At 46.8% G+C, this 20,069-nt stretch overlaps 1 protein-coding gene across 4 annotated transcripts in view; it reads left to right on the forward strand.

The window, feature by feature from the left end:
- IRAK1 (interleukin 1 receptor associated kinase 1) overlaps positions 1-20,069 on the forward strand; it is a 195,004-nt gene that overhangs the window by 127,512 nt on the left and 47,423 nt on the right. For 3 of the 4 annotated variants that reach the window (XM_063936388.1, XM_063936385.1, XM_063936386.1), the window contains exons 4-9: positions 86-213; positions 6,905-7,084; positions 9,376-9,440; positions 13,972-14,086; positions 17,768-18,088; positions 19,269-19,337. In XM_063936388.1, coding sequence (XP_063792458.1) covers positions 86-213; positions 6,905-7,084; positions 9,376-9,440; positions 13,972-14,086; positions 17,768-18,088; positions 19,269-19,337 — 878 coding nt within the window. The remainder of the gene's footprint in view (positions 1-85; positions 214-6,904; positions 7,085-9,375; positions 9,441-13,971; positions 14,087-17,767; positions 18,089-19,268; positions 19,338-20,069) is intronic. The other variant, XM_063936387.1, reaches the window with a different exon arrangement.

Genomic DNA, 20,069 nt, shown 5'->3' on the forward strand with positions numbered 1-20,069 from the left:
TCCACGGGTAATTTGGTGTGACCTTGTCAGACAGTGAATGGAGTAGATCCAGATTTTAAGGTTACTATGTGTGTCTTCTCCCCAGGTAGCCCACTTCCCCTGCCTGGACCTCCTCCCCCACACATGATATGTAGCAGCGTCTGCCCATCCCAAACCTCATGCTCCGACAGTAGCAGTAACAACGCTGACAGTAATATCCATTCCTCGGTACAGGTAAGTCTCCATGGCAGCGATCAAACACAGTTCAGGGGCTGCATGGGCGACCCTTAACCTTATCCTAAAAACACAGGGAGATTTCCCCAGAGATGTGCTGAGGGGGAGGGGACGGGGTGGCATACAGGCCAATCTCTTTAATATCTTTGTTGGTGACATTGCAGATGGTATTGAAGGGAAGATATGCCTTTTTGCAGATGATACAAAGATATGCAACAGGGTAGACACACCGGGAGGGGTAAAACAAATGATTGATGACCTAGCTAGACTTGAAAAATGGTCAAGAACATGGCAACTACAGTTTAATGCTAAAAAATGCAAAATCATGCACTTGGGTCTCAAAAACCCAAAGGCTAAATATAGTATCAAGGGTACTATAATGGAAACTACTGAGGAGGAAAGAGATTTAGGAGTCACTATTTCAAGTGACTTGAAGGCAGGAAAGCAATGCAACAAAGCAATGAGAAAGGCAAGTCAGATGCTTGGTTGCATAGGGAGAGGAATCAGTAGCACGAAAAAAGAAGTGATAATGCCACTGTATAGGTCATTGGTACGGCCCCATCTGGAATACTGTGTCCAGTTCTGGAGACCATATCTCCAGAAGGATATAAATACATTAGAGAGTGTACAAAGAAGGGCAACTAAAATGGTGCACGGCCTACATCACAAAACCTACCCGGAAAGGCTAAAAGATCTTAACATGTATAGTTTGGAGGAGAGAAGGGAAAGGGGAGACATGATCGAAACTTTCAAATATACCAAAGGTCTTAACAAAGTTCAGGAGGGAAACATTCTTCAAAGGAAGAGACCTATTAGAACTCGAGGACATACACTGAGACTGGATGGAGGCAGGTTCAGGGGCAATTTAAGGAAAAATTACTTCACAGAAAGGATAGTGGATAAGTGGAATAGCCTCCCATCAGAGGTGGTAGAGGCTAAGGGGTATATGCAATTAGCGGCGAATCGCGGCAATTTTTCGGCCGTTTTTTAATTCGACACAATTCGACCGTCTAATTTCGGCAAGTGGGTGCCGAAATTGACTATATTCAATAAAAAACGGATTCGACAGTCCCGCTGAAGAAAAACGGATGATTTGACGGATTTTGTTCCGATTTTTAAAAAACGGGAAAAAACCCGAATAAAAATTGCGTCGGGTCCCCCCTCCAAAGCATAACCAGCCTCGGGCTCTTCGAGCTGGTCCTGGTTCTAAAAATCCGGGGGGGAAATGGACAGAGGGGATCCCCCGTATTTTTAAAACCAGCACCGGGCTCTGCGCCTGGTGCTGGTGCAGAAAATACGGGGGACAAAAAGAGTATGGGTCCCCCGTATTTTTTACACCAGCATCGGGCTCCACTAGCTGGACAGATAATGCCACAGCCGGGGGTCACTTTTATACAGCGCCCTGCGGCCGTGGCATTAAATATCCAACTAGTCACCCCTGGCCGGGGTACCCTGGGGGAGTGGGGACCCCTTCAATCAAGGGGTCCCCCAGCCACCCAAGGGCCAGGGGTGAAGCCCGAGGCTGTCCCCCCCCCCCCCCCCCCATCCAAGGGCTGCTGATAGCCTTGAGAAAATGACTAGAATATTGTTTTTTCCTGTAGTACTACAAGTCCCAGCAAGCCTCCCCCGCAAGCTGGTACTTGGAGAACCACAAGTACCAGCATGCGGGAGAAAAACGGGCCCGCTGGTACCTGTAGTAGTACTACTGAAAAAAAATACCCAAATAAAAACAGGAGATACACACCTTGAGAGTAAAACTTTATTTCACACCTGCCGACACACACATCCTTACCTATGTTGACCCGCCGACTGCCACGTCTCCTGATCCGACGATCCGGGGTACCTGTGAATAAAATTATACTCACCTCAATCCAGTGTCCAGATATAAATCCTTGTACTTGGCAAAAAAAATAAACGAACACCCGGACCAGCGGACTGAAAGGGGTCCCATGTTTACACATGGGACCCCTTTCCCCGAATGCCGGGACCCCACGTGACTCCTGTCACAGAGGTCCCTTCAGCCAATCAGGAAGCGCTACTTCATTGCACTCACCTGATTGGCTGTATGCGCGTCTGAGCTCAGACAGCGCATCGCACAGCTCCCTCCATTACTTTCAATGGTGGGAACTCTGCCGTCAGCGGTGGGGTTACCCGCGGTCAGCCGCTGACCGCGGGTGACCTCACCGCTAACCGCAAAGTTCCCACCATTGAGTATAATGGAGAGGCTTTGCGATGCGCTGTCTGACAGCTCAGACGTGCAGCCAATCAGCAGAGTGCCAGGACGTGGCGCTCGCTGATTGGCTTAAGAGACGTTTCTGTGACAGCAGTCACGGGGGGGGTCTCTGCATTCGGGGAAAGGGGTCCCATGTGTAAACATGGGACCCTTTTCAGTCCGGCTTGGTCGGGTGTTCGTTTATTTTTTTTGCCAAGTACGAGGATTTATATCTGGACACTGGATTGAGGTGAGTATAATTTTATTCACAGGTACCCCGGATCGTCGGATCAGGAGACGTGGCAGTCGGCGGGTCAACATAGGTAAGTATGTGTGTGTCGGCAGGTGTGAAATAAAGTTTTACTCTCAAGGTGTGTGTCTCCTGCCAGGGGTGACTAGTTGGATATTTAATGCCACGGCCGCAGGGCGCTGTATAAAAGTGACCCCCGGCTGTGGCATTATCTGTCCAGCTAGTGGAGCCCGATGCTGGTGTAAAAAATACGGGGGACCCCTACTCTTTTTTTCCCCTTTATTTTTTGCACCAGGCGCAGAGCTTGGTGCTGGTTTTAATAATACGGGGGATCCCCTGTCATTTTTTCCCCCGGATTTTTAGAACCAGGACCGGCTCGAAGAGCCCGAGGCTGGTTATGCTTTGGAAGGGGGACCCCACGCCATTTTTTTCCGGGATTTTACCATTCCATCTTACAAAAAAAAAAATATTTTTAAAAATATATAAATAATACTTGTGCCTCCCAAAAAGACAAACCAAGTAGCTAATCCCTTCTAATATAAATAGATATGCTATTACCAATAAAAAAAACACCAAAAAAAACATGTTTTAAATTTTTTTTATTAGATTCACCCACCAAAGTGTGGCGGATTGAAAATGACGAATTTACTGTCTAAAAGCACTGTTGTCGAATTTCCAAACTTCAATTGGATATACTTTTGTCGAATTGCCGCATTTGTACCATTGCAGAAATGTCGAATTTGACAAATGTCGAATTTCAAAAAGTCGAATTTGGAAAGTCCATTTTTTTGACGGAAAGTACTGTCATTGTCATTGTCAATAGCATTGTCGAATTTTTTTTTTTTTGGCGAAAAAGTCCAGTTTTTCAACAATTTCGGGAATTCGACCGCAATTGCATATACCCCTAAGACTGTAGAGCAATTTAAACATGCTTGGGATAGGCACATGAATATCCTTACAAAGAATTAAGGTTCAAAAAGGGTTGAGATTGCCTAAAGGATAAAAAGTAAAAGGGGCAGACTAGATGGGCCAAGTGGTTCTTATCTGCCGTCAAATTCTATGTTTCTAATCTAGCACTGGCGTTAGCGGCGCGCGGGACCGCGCATCGCTAGCGCTGTGGGGCATACTCACGGAGAGATCAGTGCTGAACTTCTAAGCAGTCCAGTCAGATTGCTTAGATTTTAAGCATGGATCTCCTTGTGTACCCCCTTTAATCTCAGAAAACGATGCGTTTAATGAAGGAAAGATACAACTGTAATAACATATCAGCTGGCCTTTACATGTTATGTCAAAGAAATCTCACCATAAAGAAGCAAGGAGGTGGAAAACCTCAGGTAAACGCTGGGAGGGCAGGATGCAGACCTACGGCCACTGGTTGCTTATCACTGCTCCATCGTGGCAGAATTTGATTTTCAACTTTGTAATGCGTAATAGAGTGCTGTGTGCTGAGGTCATGAGTTCAATTCCCAGTTATGGCCGATCTATGTAGAGTTTGCATGTTCTCCCCATGCTTGCGTGGGTTTCCACTGGTGGGTGCTCAATTATCCTCACACACCACAAAACATACGGGTCTGTTAATTGGCTACTGAGAAAAATGAAACCTAGTGTGTGTGTACATGTTGTAGGAAATATAGAGGACTATGGGGGACATGTACTAAGCAGTGATAAAAGTGGAGAAGTGATAATTTGCATACTATAAAAATATACAGAGCAGCTGATTGGTTTCCATGGGCAACTTCTCCACTGTTATCACTGCTTAGTACATGTCCCTTTATGTACTTAGCCGGGTGCACACTTGTCCAGTCTTCAGTAGATCAGACATCATTAGAGATTTTAATGCCCCCCCCCCCCCCCCCACTCTCCCCCCAAAAAAAGAATAGTGGAGTCTACCCAAAAAAGTTATAACAAGTCAGGGTGGTAATGCATTAGCAGGGGGACACTCAGTGTGGGGTCCCACTGCCATCACATTAACCAACGTCAAAAGAGATCAGCACAGGGCTGGAATTCCTGGGAAAGCGGGGGCCCCAGAAAATAAAATGTAGTCCCCGATCCTGAGCATCAACCAGCAGCTACGCTCCGCACCCCTGGTGGCGGTGGGTGCTGCAGGGTTCATGGTACCGTAGTACAGTGTTGTTCTTTACAAGTAGCCTACAGGTCCCAGTAGGCCAGCCCCAGCACGCTGGCTCTTGGAGAACCACAAGTGGCAGCATATCCGGACATAAAGGGCCTGCTGGCCCTGTCTGTAAATTAAAAGAAAGGCACAAGACCTAATGTTATTATCATTTCTTAGCCAGCACCTTCAACTGGGGAGCAGCGACCATTATGCTCTTTTTCCATGGCTGCTGCCCATCCAGGACTTCCTCGGCTTCTTCTATCTTCAGGAGCTCTTCCTCCCCTGCCGTCAGACTGGCTCACGCTGGCTAATAGTAGGCGGTACAAGGAGGCGGGGCAATGGAGCAGCTCACCGCGATTGGCTTGCCGTGGCCATCTTGTTTTTTAAACATAATAACGCAGCACCATTTTTGAAAGGTTAAATGCTTCCATTGTGCACACTGCCTGCTGCCTTACTCTGCAAGTAAACTCCGGTCCCGCTGCTATGCCTTTACGCCACCTCTGACACAATGCCCACAATCGTACTGCCAATATGCCAGTCGCCACTGCCACGTCACGCCGTGTCGCGCAGCGTAAGGATCCCGCGCTGCCGCCACGCTGTTGGTGTGCAGAGCTGTTGGGACCGGAGATCGGTCGCTAGTTCATGTCTCAGCAGTCTACACACTGCAGAATTGGTCGGCTGTCGGGTCTCCAGGTCTCTCGGCATGTTTAACAAACCCAGGAGACCAGGATCGGGGGAAGAGTTCAGTCGTCAGAAGGTACACACTTGTCCAATGTTGGACAGACCGGTTGGTCAGTAGTCGGATCTGCCGAGGATTGAACAATTGTGTAGCCAGCTTAAAGCTGTGTACACACTGGGATGATGTCTACACAGCCTATGGGCCGGCTTATTGGGTTCTGGGTCCATGTTGAGTGATGTAATGAAGGTTGGAGCGACATATCGCTTCTATCAGAACACATGCCGTGGTCGCTAGGGTTATCGCTCGGTTGGCCGTGCAGCAGGGCCAGCTGGGAAACACCGCTAGCAACCGCGGGTACCTGCAAATTCGGCGTACACACTGAGCGATATGCCTGATTTGTTGTTCCGATTAGACCGGAAATGACATATCTGCCCATATCGTCTCAGTGATTAGCCAGCGTATGCGTTGCAGAGAGATAAAGTGCCAGCCAATCGGTGATTGTCATTTTTCAGACAGCCTGTAACATGGTAGGAGCTGATTGGCTGGTGCTTCATCTCTCTCCAAGGCTTAGTATATAGACCCCATAGATTGTAAGCTCCACTGGGGCAGGGACTGAGGTGAATAGCCACATATTCTCTGTAAAGCACTGTGGAATATATGGGCACTACATAAACCATTTGTAATAAATAAACGTGTATTTCCATTTGTAAACCCCCCTCCTACATAGAACATCTGCTGCACTGTCTAGTTACTCATGACCCCAAAATCCACTTCATCTGCATTGTACTGTGCTTAGCTTCTGGTGTATTATTCCTACACATACTGTACGCAGAGTTCTTTGAAGACAGAGGGGAACTTACAGTATCCGCGATTGCTAGAACTCCCTAATGGCCATTCAGATAACATTAAAGTGATCTTCTTAATAATCCGTTTAAGTTGTGGAAGGTGATCTACAAAAGGGCCGGGGTCTGATGGGAATGAATAACTATTCTTTTTACATCGCTACGTAATATGGTGGTGCTATAGAAACAATATAATAGATGAAATGCTATTTTTTTTAAATCATTAAACAACATCTTGCGTAGTGTCATCAGTAAGAATAAATGAACTGGATAATCTGCATAGTTTGAATGAGGTATGAACTCTCTGTAACATGGGCCTCTATAGACTGGTTTTAATTCTAAATCCCTTACCCGACTAGGGGGGACATTTACTAAGCAGTGATAAGAGCGGAGAAGTGAGCCAGTGGAGAAGTTGCCCATGGCAACCAATCAACACTGACGTAACATCTATCATTTGCATACTACAAAATGACACAGGGCTGCTGATTGGTTGATGCGACAGCTTCTCCACTGGCTCACTTCTCCACTCTTATCACTGCTTAGTAAATGTCCCCCTAAATGACAAATGGTTTTATGTATCGTTTTCTGTCTCCAGGAATCCGCTATCCCCAGTAACTTAATAGAGCCACCCAAGCATTTGTTGTGGAATTTTCAAGAGGTGATCAAGGGTACGAGGAACTTCTCCCCATCCTTGCTCATTGGAGAGGGTGGATTTGGCTGTGTGTATAAGGCAACCATCCGGAACACTGATTATGCAGTCAAGCGGCTAAAGCAGGTGTGCTGCACGGGGTGTTATACAATGGTTACCTTGTGTGTGCTTTTTTCTTTTTAATAACATTCTATGTATAGTCTGTAACATCTAGTCCGCTATTTGGAACTAGTGATTGGATATTGGGAAAATAATACTTTTCTTAGGATGTCATAACTTTGCTTAGTCAGAAATGTAGGGGTTTATTTACTAAACATGATCAGCACCCTGGTTTTAGAACCCAACGCTTGGTAAATAAACCCCTTAGCTTGAGGTTGCTTGCTCCATGCTGCTGTGTACTGATATATTTTTGGCAAACTGTGTCCTATATCCTTAGTTCTTTTGTCCAATGAGTAGACAATCCTTTGAGTAACCCTATATGCTAAATGGGAGTTCTTACACTTCTTTTTGCTTATTTTCATATTATCATTTTAAATAGATGATCTTAGCAAAGCATTATGGGGAGTTTGGAACAAAGCAAAAAGAGCAAGTAACTCTGCACATTGGCAACACCGTGTTAAGGGTCGAACTGCTCAGCACACATCTCTCCCCCCGCTCAGCACAGCGTGATGTGTGCTGAGCGTGCGGGGGGGGGGGGGGGGAGCGCTCATTTCACCCAACGGGTGAAATGAGCGACCTGCTAGATTGATCCTGCATGCAGGCCACTCTAGCACCAGCGATAGCGATGCGCGGGGCCGCGCATCGCTATCGCTGTGGGGTTACACACGGAGTGATCACTGCTTAAAACCTAAGCAATCTAGTCAGATTGCTTAGATTTTAAGCAGCGATCGCTCCGTGAGTATTCCCCTTTACACTGCAGACGGGGCAGATGCAATATGTGCAGAGAGATGTAGATTTGGGAGGGGAGTGTCCATACACATTTAAGTTGCAGTGTAGCAATACAGCTGTCCAGCATGTGTGCGCTACATGGAAGCAGCCAGTGTTTATCCGGCGTGCAGAACAAAATAAATGTATTTGCTCTCCTTGTAGTGCAGCATGGTTTGTCTAGGTGAAATATTTTTTTTTTTTTTTTCTTCTATTCTCCTAACTCAGAATTAACCCCTGTCTATTTCTAATATATTGACTATGTTATGTCTGCATCGGAATTGTGCACACACAAATTGTACCTCCCCTGCTGCCTACTTTGATATGAGAACAGACACCTTTGAGTGTTCCAGAATTATAGCAGTCCCTCACCTTTCTTGCTCTGGCTTCTCCTACATTTGCACTATTGAGTGTTCCAGAGTTATGACAATCCCTCACCTTTCTTGCCTTGGTTTCTCGCTAGCTTGGTACCATTGAGTTCTCCAGAATTATAGCGGTCCCTCACCTTTCTTGCCTTGGCTTCTCGCTAGCTTGGTACCATTGAGTTCTCCAGAATTATAGCGGTCCCTCACCTTTCTTGCCCTGGCTTCACCCTAGCTTGGTACCATTGAGTTCTCCAGAATTATGGCAGTTCCTCACCATTCTTGCCCTGGCTTCACCCTTGCTTGGCACCAATGAGTTCTCCAGAGTTATGGCAGTCCCTCACCTTTCTTGCCCTGGCTTCACCCTAGCTTGGTACCATTGAGTTCTCCAGAATTATGGCAGTTCCTCACCATTCTTGCCCTGGCTTCACCCTAGCTTGGCACCAATGAGTTCTCCAGAGTTATGGCAGTCCCTCACCTTTCTTGCTCTGGCTTCACCCTAGCTTGGCACCAATGAGTTCTCCAGAATTATGTCAGTCCCTCACCTTTCTTGCCCTGGCTTCCCCTAAGCCTGGCTGCTGGAATCACCTTCTTAATTTATGACCTCACTTAAGTTTTATTGGCCACTGCTATTTTCCATTTACAGCTAATATAAATGTTTAATTACTCCTACAGATACTGTATATCACCCCTGATGAAAATGTTATGACTCTTGTTACAATGTAAATGTTCTTTGAGTGACTTCAGTGCTTGTCTTTTTATACTTTTTTCTTTTTGTCTGGCCACACACACATGCTGTGATATATTTTTGTGGCTTGCGGCTCCTCCTGTAAAAATGGTCATCTTTTGTTTTCCTCCGGATTCCTCCGGTCACTTCAGTACAATTGTCAGCCTCACATCTCAATATCTGTAATATGCTCCCCCTGAGTTCCAGTTCAGCAGCATGCTACAGTCCGTGACCTCAATGATGTCACTGACCCCTAATGGATTACAGGCTGCCTTCTCCTTATTATCTGTTCACCGGCAGAACCTCTGCCTGCGCTGTGTATAGGTGCCAGGTGTAGATGACATGGTTTAGTTTGTGTTATCTGTGTATAGAAGGACCTCTGATTGCGTCTTGTCTGTTTGTAGGACGCAGAGTTAGAATGGAGCACTGTGAAGAAGAGTTTCCATACGGAGATAGAGAAGCTGACGTGGTAAGAAGAACTGCAGTAAATATTTCTAAAGGCTTTATAATCTGGAGGTTTACAGCAGAGATTACATGTGGTAGGGAATATAGAGTGTAAGCTCCACTGGGGCAGGGACTGATGTGAATGGCAAAATATTCTCTGTAAAGCGCTGCGGAATATGTGTGCGCTATATAAATACCTGGTAATAATTACATGAAGTTGCTTTCTTGCAGACGTGGGCTGACACGACACTTTGGCAGGTGTGACTGATCACTTCCCCGTGCTGCCAGAGTACCATGCTCCTTCCTCTTTATAACGCTGGGGATCCTCTTTCCTCTGTTTCCCTCATCAAAGCATGTGGCTGTCTGTGTCACGGGCAGCCCTAGTCCCACAAGAAAATACAGATTATAGATATACAGGTTGAGTCTTCCATAACCAAAATATTCCGAAATGCAAAACTCAACCAAAAGTAAATACAGATTTATTATAAAGGGGAAAGTAAAAGACTGATTTCACAAGGTTCATTGCGAAATGTTCCCATAAAACAGAGAGGTGACACAGTGGTCCGTGTTTGGCCGTTCATGTGATGGAACGTCATTTGTACAGGGATGAGATTTAAGTTCGGTTCCCTATGATGCATCTCAGCATCACAGAATATCTATGCCCGGTATCTCTAACATACTCCTAACTGGAGCATCGACTATGAATACAAATAACTTAAATCAAGAGAGGACAGCATTTTAAAGGGCCCCATACACTACTGCGACATGTCCATCCGACATGTCGCGGGCGATCGGTGAGGATCACCCAGGCGGCAGGATCGCCCAAGATACATCGGATGCTGTCCTTTTGCATACGATGTATCTTGGGTGATCCTGGCCGATCCCAGCCATGCCCCCAGGTCGGACCCTGATTGAATGTGCAGCACATTTAATCTGGAGGATCCGATCCGATGCTAACGGGGCCGCGCATCGGATCGGCTACACAGCCAAAATGCCCATTTTCACCCAATATATCGGGCCGAATGCCTGAATTGGGATGAAATCGGGCATAATCACTCTAGTGTATGGGGCCCTTTACATTTAGTTCTGTAGAAAAAAAATCTCCTCAACATGGATTAGGTGAAATGTGTCCAGTCAAAAGTATGAGGTTCCCATCCAATCTCCAAGGTCGTCGTGTAAAATTCAGTTTATTGGTGAGGCCATCTCCTAAAGCGTAGTCCGCACTATGCTCCCAGCCCTTGAGGAGCATTTAATATTTCACTTTAGCCTTTCATCCTGTATTAAGAAGCCGTGGTGCCACGTGGCCGCAGAATGAGGCACTTCATCAAGAAAAAAAACTAATTTCACACCCTCGTAGTAGCCATCTCTAGCTAAATTGTGCGTGAGCCCAAATAAAATGGAGCATTCTGCAAAAATAAGTGTGTAATTCTAAGGGGTACATTTACTAAGCAGTGATAAGAGTGGAGAAGTGAGCCAGTGGAGAAATTTCCCCATCAACAAATCAGCAGCTCTGTATCATTTTATAGTATGCAAATTATAGATGTTACTTCAGTGCTGATTGGTTGATGGGGCAACTTCTCCACTGTCTCACTTCTCCGCTCTTATCACTGCTTAGTAAATGTACCCCTAAATCTAGTATTACTTTAAGGGGGACATTTACTAAGCAGTGATAAGAGCGGCGAAGTGAGCCAGTAGAGAAGTTGCCCATGGCAACCAATTAGCACTGAAGTAACATCTATAATATTGCATACTATAAAATTATACAGAAATGCTGATTGGTTGATGGAGCAACTTCTCCACTGGTTCATTTTTCCGCTCTTATCACTGCTTAGTAAATGACCCCCTAAGTATCTTGCAATATTTTGCTGTGATCCCAGAAGGTGCACTGGCCATCTTTTTAACTGCTAGAATTCATAAGAAATCTGTCTTCTACCTCCTTTCTATATAATGAACAACAGAGTAATAATTTACAGTATTATTATTGTGTATTTATATGGCGCCACACGGGTTCCGCAGCGCCCAATTACAGAGTACATAAATAATCAAAACAGGAAAACAGCAACTTACAGTTGATGACAATATAGGACAAGTACAGGGTAACTAACCATAGCTACATCAGCAGATGACACTGACATAAGTATCAGGTGGCAGAAAACCACTGGATTTGGTGCAGTCAAAGATCATTAAAGTAAGAAAAGGATAAGCACATAAGGGAAGAGGGCCCTTCTCGCGAGAGCTTACATTCTAAATGGGAGGGGCAGACAGACGGGTAATACAGATGGGGTAGACAGCGAGTGTGGAACAGAGAGTTAGGATGAGATTTGGCTGGGTTTGGTGAAGAACTGGGTCTTTGAGAGCCCGTTTGAAATTTGTGGAGAGGCTGAGGTGGACAGGTAGAGAATTCCAGAGAAAGGGAGCAGCACGTGAAAAATCTTGGAGGTGGGAGGAAGTAATCAGAAGACAGGAGAGTCGGCGTGCATTAGCAGAGCGAAGAGGACGGGTGGGAGTGTAAAGGGTGATAAGGTCAGAGATGTAGATGGGAGAGGAGTGGGTGAAGGCTTTGAAGGTGAGTGTGAGAAGCTTGAATTGGATTCTGAAAGGGAAGTGAAGCCAGTGAAGAACTAGTAAGAGAGGGGAGCTGGATGCAGTGGGGAGGAAGATGAGCCGTGCAGCAGTATTGAGGATAGATTGGAGTGGAGAGAGGTATTTGTCAGGAATGCCAGTCAGGAGGAGATTACAGTAGTCCAGTCTGGAGATGACCAGTGAGCGGATAAGGGTCTTAGTAGCATCCATGGTCAGAAAGGGTCTGATCCTAGAAATATTTTTTAGAGGGAAATGCCAGGTTTATGATAGGTTTTGCAAAAATAAATTGTATAGGTTGCTGCGCTGTAAGAGCTGCTCAGGTTATTGAAGATACAGAGTTGAATTATAATGGACCGAGCGCTGTGTATGCTAGTGGGTGTTGTTCTGTGCCAAAAAATTGCTAATACTAAAAAAATAAAAAATAAAAAATAAAAATAAAATAAAAATAAAATAAAAAATAATAATGATAAATAAAATAAATAAATAAAGATAAGGAAGGGTTTAGGAATAAATGCAATGTTTACAGCTCCTCTGTGGGTATGTGGAGCTAGGAGACGCTTATTCAGCAGGGAAAAATAAATACAGTCTTTTAAATTGAAGCTGTCCCTGTCTTACCCTGAAAGTTATTTTCGATGGTTCCAATGTTCTTTATTGGGACAGGTGGGGAGGCTTCTTCTGTAGTGGTGGCTGTTATGATAGGTGCTGAATGTGTTGGATGGAGGAGTCAAGCATTACTCCAAGACAGCGCACTTGGGGGCTAGAGGAGATAAGTTGACAGGGTGGTCTTCTGTTTGCCGGCGGTCGGGCTCCCGGCGCTCAGTATACCGGCGCCGGGAGCCCGACAGCCGGAATACCGACAATTATTTTCCCTCGTGGGGGTCCACGACCCCCATAGAGGGAGAATAAAATAGTGTGGCGCGCGTAGCGCGCCACCGTGCCCGTAGCGTGGCGAGCGCAGCGAGCCCGCAAGGGGCTCATTTGCGCTCGCCAAGCTGTCGGTAAGCCGGCGGTCGGGCTCCCGGCGCCGGGATGCTGGTCGCCGGGAGCCCGACCGCCGGCCAGCCGTAGTGAACCCAAGTTGACAGTATGGTGCAACTGAGCCTTGTCTGGCTCCATTTTACAGTCCAGGTACCTTCCTGGGCTCCTGCTGGTCTCAGACCTCAGAAAGTAACCTTTGTGGAACAGGATCCACTCAGAATTTGTAGCTTTGGGTGGGAGTATCCTTCCACTACGGTGATGAATGTATTGTATTGAGGAGCCAGGGGCATTGCAGCTAAACCAGGCTAGCAGCTGTTTCATACAGGGGGTCTTATTGCTTATTGGCCTAATTCAGACCTGACCGCAAAAGCAAAATCTTTCTCTAATGGGCAAAACCATGTGCACTGCAGGTGGGGCAGATATAACACGTACAGAGACAGTTAGATTTGGGGGGATTATTTTGTTTCTGTGCATGGTAAATACGTGCTGCTTTATTTTTACATTTAGATTTCAGTTTGAACACACCACACCCAAATCTAACTCTGCACGTTACATCTGCCCCACCTGCAGTGCACATGGCTTTGCCCAGTAGAGAGAAATGTTGATGTTGCGATTAGGTCTTAATTAGGCCTATATCCTGCTTTAAATATTTGTTTTGCAAAGTTATATGTAGTTTTGTCTGATTTTTTTTGGTTCGCTTTAGAACCTGTGTGACTCTTCCCCTCTTTGTTTTTCTCCTCTTGTTTCTGTAAAATAGCAAGTATACTCTATTGAATCAGAAAATGTCCATTCACAATAGAGTGTGGGTAGATTTAGTTCCCCTTTGAGGTTAAGTTTGGATACAGCTGCTTCCAGGAATGTGCCTCGTTGCTCTTTGTTAAGAATCACCGTAATGCATACACTTTTTTGCTTTGTGCATGTTGCAATATTGCTGACAGTATATGACGATGCAATTATTTACAGTTTAGTTTCCATTGTTGTCTTACTATATACAGTCTCCGACACCCAAACATAATTGACCTAGCCGGTTATTGCATGCATGGCGAGGAGTACTGCCTTATTTATCTCTACCTACCCAACGGTTCACTGGAAGATCGGCTGCATCACCAGGTATGATCAGCAGGGAGGCGCTACAGGAAGCCTGCAGCCATACTGGTGGAAATGTGTTTACATTCAGCATCATCATGGGGTCTGTGTACTAAAGGGGGGTACACACTGAGAGATCCATGCTAAAATTCTAAGCAATCTGACTAGATTGCTTAGAAATGAAGCACGGATCTCTCCGTGTGTATAGCGATGCGCGGCCCTGCGTGTCGCTATCGCCGGTTCTAGATTTGGCATGCATGCCAGATCTAGTGAGATCGCTCATTTCACCGCTGGCCCATGAATGCTGCAGAATTGCTATGTTAATGTGTCCATTCTTTATTCATAAACTCACATTAAGCTTTCTTCACTAATGCATTTTATGTGTAAACTGCAGGAAATGTTATGACATCCACATTATCTGAACTGTATTGTTATTGTAGACCAGGGGTGGCCAACCAGTCAGAGACAAAGAGCCAAAAAAATTTGTTCGGTACATCAAAGAGCCAACATCGGGCCGAAGGCGCACATGCAAAAATGGGGTGTGGCCTTGTGCCTGCTAGGCCACGCCCCTGGTTTAAAATACATTGAAAAAGCCAGATCCAGCATAAAATGCATTAAAAAAGCCACTTCCACATAAAATAATTGCAAAAGCCAGATCCACATACAATATATTGGAAAAGCCAGATTCACATAATACACTTCAGCTCCCCCATGTGTCAGTCCAGCCGGCTCCCCTGCTGTGTCAGTCCAGCCAGCTCCCCTGCTGTGTCAGTCCAGCCAGCTCCGTGTCAGTCCAGCCGGCTCCCCTGCTGTGTCAGTCCAGCCGGCTCCCCTGCTGTGTCAGTCCAGCCGGCTCCCCTGCTGTGTCAGTCCAGCCGGCTCCCCTGCTGTGTCAGTCCAGCCGGCTCCCCTGCTGTGTCAGTCCAGCCGGCTCCCCTGCTGTGTCAGTCCAGCCGGCTCCCCTGCTGTGTCAGTCCAGCCGGCTCCCCTGCTGTGTCAGTCCAGCCGGCTCCCCTGCTGTGTCAGTCCAGCCGGCTCCCCTGCTGTGTCAGTCCAGCCGGCTCCCCTGCTGTGTCAGTCCAGCCGGCTCCCCTGCTGTGTCAGTCCAGCCGGCTCCCCTGCTGTGTCAGTCCAGCCGGCTCCCCTGCTGTGTCAGTCCAGCCGGCTCCCCTGCTGTGTCAGTCCAGCCGGCTCCCCTGCTGTGTCAGTCCAGCCGGCTCCCCTGCTGTGTCAGTCCAGCCGGCTCCCCTGCTGTGTCAGTCCAGCCGGCTCCCCTGCTGTGTCAGTCCAGCCGGCTCCCCTGCTGTGTCAGTCCAGCCGGCTCCCCTGCTGTGTCAGTCCAGCCGGCTCCCCTGCTGTGTCAGTCCAGCCGGCTCCCCTGCTGTGTCAGTCCAGCCAGCTCCCCTGCTGTGTCAGTCCAGCCAGCTCCCCTGCTGTCAGTCCAGCCAGCTCCCCTGCTGTGTCAGTCCAGCCAGCTCCCCTGCTGTGTCAGTCCAGCCAGCTCCCCTGCTGTGTCAGTCCAGCCAGCTCCCCTGCTGTGTCAGTCCAGCCAGCTCCCCTGCTGTCAGTCCAGCCAGCTCCCCTGCTGTGTCAGTCCAGCCAGCTCCCCTGCTGTCAGTCCAGCCAGCTCCCCTGCTGTCAGTCCAGCCAGCTCCCCTGCTGTCAGTCCAGCCAGCTCCCCTGCTGTGTCAGTCCAGCCAGTTTTCCCATGTGTCAGTCCAGCCAGTTTTCCCATGTGTCACTTCAGCTTCCCCCAACTCATGCCATTGCAGCAGCCCCTTATGTGTCCTCTGTTTGCTGGTGGGTGTCTCATCTCTAGTATCTGACTGCCTCAGTTCTAAGTCCCCGTAGTGCTGTTGCGTGTCTTTGTGGAGTGCAGTGGTTACCGGATCTGTTGTGATCATGTGACTTTGTGTTTTAGGAGCCACATTTGAAGAAAGAAAGAGCTCCATGTGGCTCAAGAGCCACTGGTTGGCCACCGCTGTTGTAGACCAACAAACGCCAAGTTTCATATTTGGATAAGCTACCTCCTGCCTGTTTTCTTTCAGTTGTTAGATGCACTCTGGCAGAATGTATCTAGCCTTCCTTGTATAAACCTGTAGTATAACAATCTTCGCCAGTTTGTAATGTATGCTGTCTACAGCCACTTACCTACTCAGGGTCAGTGGGTACAAAATCCGGGATGCCGTCAGTTTACCGGCTGTCGGGATCCCGGTGTGCAGGAGGCAGACGCAGAAATCCCGACACCTGCTGCTAAACCGACAGACGGAATCCCTACTCCTGACCATAAACTGAGACACGGAATCCCGTCACCAGCCCGGTATTCCCACTCGATTGGTGGGTCCACGCCCCCAACTATGTGGGAATAGAACCTGTGGCGATCGCAGCGAGCCATCGGGCCTGATGCTTAGCGATGCCCGGCAGATGAAATCCACACCACAAATAGCTTTTCACACTGGATTTCAAACACTGAGGTTTGTGGCCTTGCAGATATTTTTATGCTACATGTACTATTGGATACAGTCTACTAGACAGATTGTGGGGCAGATGTACTAAGCTTTGGAGAAAGAAAGAGGAGAGCGATAAATTATCAACCGATCAACTCCTAACTGTTATTGTGGGGTCTATGTACAAAGCTGTGGAGAGATATAAAGTACCAGCCAATCCACTCCCAACTGTCATGTTACAGGCTGTGTTTGAAAAATGAGACCTAGGAGCTGATTGGCTGGTATTTTATCTCTCGCCACTTGGTCACTCTCCAAGGCTTAGTACATCTCCCTGTGTCTCTTACAGTGGAAATAAGATAGCAGAGAGGTTGTATTTACAGGATGTCCCTAGGCGTATCCTGTGAAGGTAAAAAAAAAATTAAATAATAATTACTTTAAGACACTTGATATTTCCCCTTAAGTAATTAAAGGATGTTCTTTATATTTTTTCCTGTTTCATTACCAGTTGTTGTGCAGTGTGAAATAATGTGATTGCACTAAAAAAAATAACAAAATTCCCCCAGCACACTGCAATAGACCAGCAAAAGAGATATACATCCTACATAATAGAGAATGCAGAGATCCCCGTTACATGCACTTCCATATGGTAAGCCACCAGCCACGGCAAGGAGTCTCTGCTCGGTGATCCTACACTACATATTAATAGCACCTACCCTCCACATACTGATCCTACACATGCCTCTCAGAACAGTGATACACATAATGATAGTTGCTGTATCAGGGTACAGGCTCATCGTAGGTGCTTGTCAGGGAGTGTAATGTAGGTTAGAAAAACAGAATTCCCCAAGCATACTGCAAAGGAGATTTACATTTCTACATAATAAGGGGAAATGCAGAGTTCTCTGTTATACTGTACAGTTTTTTTTTCTGGTCTGTTACCGCCTCCCTTGCATGCACCTGTGATGGGCCTAGATATTGATTTTTGTACAACAGTATGTATTAATAGTCTAAGCAGGTATTGGTATAACAAACCTGAGCAGGTTTTACTGAGCTGCCATTTTCAAGGTTAACTGCAGTTGGTCAGTGTACATACTGACATGTAGCATGATGGTGCCCTTACCCAGGGACTATGGCCAAATGCCGATATGTACATTGACGTTCTCTGTATCAAAAGGTTGAACTAGATGGATGGCTTCTATCCCGGGGGCAGCATTTTCTGTATGCAATATTGACGTGACGTGACGTGTCCCTTCCGCAGGGCAGCTTCCCGACACTCTTGTGGAAACAGCGCCTGAATATCCTTCAGGGCGCAGCCTGCGGGGTCCAATTCTTGCACACCTGCCAACCCAGCATCATCCACGGAGACATCAAGAGTTCAAACATCCTCTTGGACCAGGCGCTAGTCCCCAAAATTGGAGACTTTGGGCTGGCTCGTTTTAGCCGCTATACATGCAATGCGGGGAAAAGCCGTACCTTGGCACGAACCAGCACCGTGAGGGGGACTCTGGCATACCTACCTGATGAGTACGTGAAAATGGGCAAGCTTACATTTGAGCTGGACACTTACAGCTTCGGAGTGGTGAGTTCTCTGCGCTTCGTTTAGGTCCCTCACAGAAAATACAGAAAACATGAACATAATACAGTGCTGAGGCAGCCATTTTGTGTGTACATCAGTTCCAAAGGTTTATCCGTCCTACCCACGACAGTACCAGGCTAGGCAGGAACCTTGGGCATAATACATAAGTTACAATGTGCCAGATACGCAATGCATGGAAATAAGACCTACACACTGCACGGATAGTTCCATGTGGTGTTATTCCCGCCCTTAAAAAGGAAGAGGAGAGATTTTAGCTGATCAACGTAGTGACCAAGGGGGGATGTACTAAGCAGTGAGAAGAGTGGAGAAGTTGCCCATGGCAACCAATCAACAGTGAAGTAACATTTATAATTTGCATACTATAAAATGATACAGAGCAGCTGATTGGTTGCCATGGGCAACTTCTCCACTGGCTCACTTCTCCTCTCTTTTCACTGCTTTGTACATCTCCCCCCTAAACCTTTTTGTGAGGGAATTACTAATCACTATCTATAATAGTGTCGCCCTCAGCACAACATAGAAGGGTATCATTCATTGGAGAGTCACTAGGGGTTTGTTTAAAGTGATCGGGACCCTGGTAAAATGTAGCGATATGATTGAGATTGGCCCTGAAAGCTGCAGTGACAGCTATGGTGACATCTGTGACGGACACTTCCTTATTCTGCACAGCATACGCAGGTCTGACCTGCTGCTCGTGTGTAATCACGCAATTGTCCTGCAGTATTGTGTGTATCTGATATTCCATTGTGCTCCCCCTGCTGGTAACAGGCGTTATGTGCTATTTTACTGATCTATTTCATCTTTCCCCTTTTACCTTCCTCCTTTGTAGTTTACATTTAGATGCATTTCATTGATAGGACTGTGTATTAATCATAGGTGACAACAAGCCCCACCTGACTCTCCTAGGGGCAGATGTATTAAGCCTGGAGAAGGCATAAAGAAGTGATAAAGCGGTGATAAGCACAAGGTGATAATGCACCAGCCAATCATCTCTTAACTGTCAATTTACATATTGGAGCTGATTGGCTGGTGTGTTATCACCTTGCACTTATCACCGCTTTATCCCTTCTTTATGCCTTCTCCAGTTTTAATACATCTGCCCACTAGTGTGTACCTTGTTGCCCACTCCACCACTTACTGTGTTCTTTCTTGTTTTTATTAGGTCTTGTTGGAAGCTCTAACAGGACGAAAAGCCATAGATAGTGATAGCAACTCTCACACTAAGTATCTGGTAAGATGTGACATTGTTTAAAAAAAATAATAATAATAATTAAAAAAAATATATATATATATATATATATATATATTTCTCTAACGTCCTAGTGGATGCTGGGGACTCCGTAAGGACCATGGGGAATAGACGGGCTCCGCAGGAGACAGGGCACTTTAAGAAAGAATTTGGATTCTGGTGTGCTCTGGCTCCTCCCTCTATGTCCCTCCTCCAGACCTCAGTTTGAATCTGTGCCCGGACGAGCTGGGTGCTGTTTAGTGAGCTCTCCTGAGCTTGCTATAAGAAAGTATTTTGTTAGGTTTTTTATTTTCAGGGAGATCTGCTGGCAACAGACTCCCTGCATCGTGGGACTGAGGGGAGAGAAGCAGCCCTACTCTCTGCAGATAGGTCCTGCTTCTTAGGCTACTGGACACCATTAGCTCCAGAGGGATAGTACAGAGGATCTCACCCTTTGTAGTCCGATCCCGGAGCCGCGCCGCCATCCCCCTCGCAGAGCCGGAAGACAGAAGCCGGGTGAGCATAAGAAGCAAGAAGACTTCGAAATCGGCGGCAGAAGACTCCAGTCTTCACTGAGGTAGCGCACAGCACTGCAGCTGTGCGCCATTGCTCCCACACTACACCCACATACTCCGGTCACTGTAGGGTGCAGGGCGCAGGGGGGGGCGCCCTGGGCAGCAATTAGGACCTCTTGGCAAAAGTTGGACATATATACAGTTGGGCACTGTATATATG

This window comes from Pseudophryne corroboree, chromosome 8 (assembly GCF_028390025.1).
Source record: "Pseudophryne corroboree isolate aPseCor3 chromosome 8, aPseCor3.hap2, whole genome shotgun sequence".
NCBI classification, from domain to species: Eukaryota; Metazoa; Chordata; class Amphibia; order Anura; family Myobatrachidae; genus Pseudophryne; species Pseudophryne corroboree.